Here is a 5,000-nt window from a genome sequence, read left to right as displayed (position 1 = left end):
AGAAACGAGCGCCAGCGCCGACGAACTTAAGGGGGAACTAAGTGAACTGGAACCCGAACTAAAAGCAACTCAAGAAGAAGGCCAGCGCCTAACTCACGCACTGGTACAGAAAAGAAATCAGGTCACAGCTATAAGGGAGCAAATGATCGTTCAGGAGGAAAAGGTCAAGGTAGGTTGTAGAAAAGATTAAGAACCGTATTGGAGAATGGCTTCGTAAGAGGCACAAACTCTACAGTACTCTCCTTGCTATAACAAGATAGATAGTATTTGTTCACGGAGATTTGTAAACTGTACAATGGATATTTTTTTGTGGGGGGGCCTAAAGTTCATTTTTATACGTTCAAAGCTTGTTACACTAGTTCTTTTCAACATTTTGAGATTTGAGTAACCCCTATGAATGAAGAGCCCGTCGTCCCCACCAGACCTCCTGTCCCTCTTTCGGAATATGAAGGAAGGCACGTGTGTGGGGGGGGGGGGGGGGGGGGGGACATTTCAGCGATCTCAGCCTTGTGTAAGTTATTTAGCCATGTTTCAGATAATGCTAGTATGTACAAATATTTCTTAATTATCAATTCTCGAATTTGAATAGTTTTATTACCAACAGATTGTATATTTACATAGCCACAGTTTATGACATCCTTAGTATCCATGATCAGTATTTTATGTGGGTCTTTCCAATTCTAATTCAAAATCTGTGCAATTTCATTTATATCTGGTTTGTTTAATTTAGTGTAGTTTATAGATTTTAACTGTTGCGAATTACATTCTTTGGTGGAATCTTTTTCTGAACATTTCTCGCAGACTTTATCATCAGTCTTAAACTTGCATTCTTTTTCAAAATGTCCATACCTCTCACAGTGGTAGCAGGTGATCACATGATACCTATCACGTATGTTATAAGCACCCCATCGCAACATAACTTTGTCACCATTATTATGAATAGCCTTCCGAACTTCAGGATCAGATTTCAACAAGTAGTGGGCAGTCCCACCTGCAGCACTTTTCTTGTATACAAGACTTATCTTTTCTTCCAGGCAACGATTTCTTTGAATTAAAACAATCACTACTTAATCTTCATCACTATATACATTGCAAATCATAATTTAGGGTTTTAGTTTTACAATTTTCCTCGTCTCAGTGTCGGCAACCATAGTTTGAAACTTGCTTGCTGCATCCTCTCTGATCTTTTCGTCAGCAAAGTACAACATTATTTACATTAGAAGTTGACCTTGTGTTAAGAATCGGAATGTCTTTAAGTGCATGTTCAACCTCATTTTTTCTGTCAATTATTTTAATTGATGCATTAGTTGATTTAATTACCATTAGTGTCTTTTCCCTAACTTTGTCAGCACATGTCACTTTCTCTGGTTTTGGGTCCATCAGTGTTTGAAGTGTTGACTTAATAGATTAAATATTCATCGCTAGATTATTATGCTGTGTATGCGCTAAGCTCTGCCATTTGGTTTTCCAATAAAGCGATTTTCTCATCACGTTCATCTAAATCAGGGTCTTTAATTTTTAATTCCTCCTCCATTTTTGGTATATTGGTGTTGGCTATTTTGGATTCATCTACGCAGTGTGGACAAACCAAATTAAAGTTTCTTAAGTCTTCATCACTGGTGCTTGCCTCTTAAAAATAAACACTTTCTGCGGTAGAACCTTTTGAATTCACATCCTATCCACCGTTTCAAGTCTCTCCTCGGAGATCCACATTGGGGGAAACCAGCCAAGATGTACTTTTACTTCTCACTTTAGTCTCTCCAGGAGATTAACTAATATTTTTTAAATATTTCACTAACAAGAAATATAATCTAAAACAGCTCCGGGTGGAAATTCAACAGAGCTCCGCGAAAAAAAGTCTTCACTCGGTGTTACTTCTCACTATAGTCTCTCCATGAGATTAACTAATATTTCTCAAAGATTTAACAAATGAGAAATATAAGCTGAAACATACCTCAGGCCGAGAATTCAACAGAGTTCCGCGAAAAACGTCTTCACTAGGTGACGTTATTGTATTCCAAGTCCAACCAGTTACCAGAACTGTGAAAAGCTTCACTTACAATCTGTACACAGCCTGTTTCAGAAGAAAGGTCTAAAGCTTTTAAGCCATGGCGATCACAAAAAGAAACAATTTAACAACTCCTTATGGTGAGTGTTGAAACTACCAACAAGCCAAAAAAATATCTTGTATCTTACCCATAAAGGTAAGCAGAAAATTGAGATGGATTCTAAAGTCTGGATTCCGATAGATCAAACAAATAAAAGTTTTTATGCTTTCATTACCCGAATCTCAAGACATCCTCAGTCATAACACAATCAATATATGAGAAGCATGATACACAGCCCTAATATAGACTGCCATTCCCCTTGCCTTAGGGATGCCATCCCATTTCAAAATCTTATTTTTCTTAAAGCTTGGAATAATAAGCCGAGACGAGTGCCTCCTTTAAGAAACCGAAATTTCTGAGAATAATAGAATATCATGATGTCTGGAGCCATCTGTAAAGTCTTGAATATTGCCATGCAGTCCACGAAAATCACAATACATTAGACAACACTGGTGAAGTCTTAAGACGTACAGTACTGGTCCCAGACTTTACTCGAGAGCATAAGAATCAAAAGAAACAAAAAGGTCTCATTTTCTAAAACACACTTAACAATAATATCAAAAACAGTATATACACATATATGTAAAGCAATTCATACAACCCATACACTTAAAAAGATATCTCATGGAGAAAACTAATATCTACGCTAATTACAAGAGGGATGATATACAAAAGAGATCGGCATATTTAAGGAGTTGTATAACATTGTCAATCAATTAAGACAGTAATGTAGGAGGGGCTTATTAGCTTGTTCCACCTAAGAATGCTCTTAGTAAGAAATAAAAAAACGCAATGGCGGTTTTCCCAATGAACATCTCATGCAGAGTATTAGAGATGATCTTTTTATCGTTATTTGCAAAGCAACATCCCTAGTTGGAAAACCAGAATGCTATAAACAAAAGGCTCCAACATGGAAAATAGCCCAGAGAGGAAAGGAAACCAGAAAAAATAAAATATTTTAAGAACAGTGACACCATTGAAATAAATATTTCCTATATAAACTTTAAAAACTTTAACAAAACAAGAGGAAGAGAAATAAGATAGAATAGTGTGCCAGAGTGTACTCTTAAGCAAGAGAACTCTACCCCAAGACAGTGGAAGACCATGGTACAGAGGCTATGGCACTACCCAAGACTAGAGAACAATGGTTTGATTTTGGAGTGTCCTTCTCCTAGAAGACCGGCTTACCATAGCTATAAGTCTCTCTTCTACCCTTACCAAGAGGAAAGTGGCCACTGAACAATTACAGTGCAGTAACCTCATGGGTGAAAAAGAATTGTTTAGTAATCTCAGTGTTGTCAGGTGTATGAGGACAGAGGAGAATATGTAAAGAATAGGCCAGAATATTCAGTGTATGTGTAGCAAAGGGAAAATGAACCATAACCAAACAAAAGGAACCAATGTAGTATTGTCTGGCCAATCAAAGAACCTCGTACGTCTCTAGTGGTAGTATATCAACGGGCAGCTGGTGCCCTGGCCAACCTGCACTACCTGATAGGGAAAGTACTTCATAATTGGAATAGGCGGGCTATACCAAAAAAGGTAAGATGTTAATTGATTATCATAGACCCAATCATGGAATTTATGTGACTAATGTATGATTCTCATTGTCCCTAACCAGCAACTGTTGTTTGATGGAGGTATTTTGAGTAAAAAGGTTACCTCTCAATAAAGGTATATACCCTGATGAAACCACATAAAATGGCATTAAATTCTACTTCATGTGAGAGGCTAATAGTGTTAAGCCCTCTATTACCTTGTATGCCATGGTGTTTCTTTGTCAAAGAACTACATTTTCAGGCTAAGGATCAGCTCTTGTGCAGAAATTACCATGTTTTCATGAGTATCTTGTGAAAATTTATCAATTTCACAAAAGAACTGAATAATAATGACAGTCATGGCAAAATACTGATCCTTGCCACCTGGAGAGATGATCCTCAGGAGTAAAGAGATCACCTTCCATAATCTCCTGATAGGATATCAGGTTAGTTAGCTTGATAACTAACATGTACAACATGGCCACCAAGGAATTCACCAACACGTAAAGTCAAACCCTGGAGCAGTATTACTGACAAACAAATTACACAGGTGGCAAAATCATGTGGAAGTACATGAATTACATAGGGGTGTGGAACTCTTCAGCACGCTGAAAAATCTACTGGCTAAAGACGACTTCACAGCCTTCTCCACCTTGACCTTCTTAAGACTCTCGTCCTCTCCTTCTACTCCAACTACAGTAAAGATTGAAACAAGATTCCTCTTCGAGAGTTCCCAAAATTTATCACAGACTCCCTTTCGTACAATGATAAAGCAGAGTGGCCATGCATTAACAGCAAGTTTCTTCATTCCCTTTCTTGGCCTGTTGAGGAAAAAGGTCTTCCCCCGGATGCAACACCTGCTGGTCCTCCTACAACACCCACTTCCGAAGAAACTAAAGAAACCCACATCTTCCACCTCCCACAGGACCGTTCACAACACTGCACATCAGAAATGGGAAAACTGTGGCCCATGGGGTTCTGTGCGGCCCAAAGAAACCTGCAGTGAATTTTGTGAAAGTCAACCCACTTGTGCTTTAAAAGAGGATAACTTCCTCAGTGGCATATTATCATTATCATCATCAAAATGAGAATTACCAGCCCAATGAGTCAAGTTTGACTCTTAACAGTGCTGGTGATGATTACATACTTTCAGACCGTGCCGATATATTGCACAGGCATAGTTACAGTTGATATAGCCATAATCCCTCATTCTCATTCCTTTTCATTATTGTCCGCACAACAATATGATCTAACCAACACCACAATCTCTCACATAAATTGAGGAAGTGTGCCAGGCAATTAATGACTATTGAATACACAAGTATTTCTCCCAGTTCTAAGAATAAAGTGGTAT

The 5,000-nt window shown here is 38.2% G+C and overlaps 1 protein-coding gene across 1 annotated transcript in view; it reads left to right on the top strand.

Annotated features, from left to right (window-relative positions):
* The window catches only part of LOC137633707 (dynein axonemal heavy chain 6-like), a 384,249-nt gene that overhangs the window by 177,132 nt on the left and 202,117 nt on the right, over positions 1 to 5,000 (top strand). The window contains exon 9 of the mRNA XM_068365957.1: positions 1 to 169. This exon is cut by the window's left edge and continues 8 nt beyond it. Coding sequence (XP_068222058.1) covers positions 1 to 169 — 169 coding nt within the window. The remainder of the gene's footprint in view (positions 170 to 5,000) is intronic.

Source organism: Palaemon carinicauda, chromosome 3, assembly GCF_036898095.1.
Source record: "Palaemon carinicauda isolate YSFRI2023 chromosome 3, ASM3689809v2, whole genome shotgun sequence".
Classification (NCBI taxonomy): Eukaryota; Metazoa; Arthropoda; class Malacostraca; order Decapoda; family Palaemonidae; genus Palaemon; species Palaemon carinicauda.
This window is presented reverse-complemented; position numbering and strand designations above follow the sequence as displayed.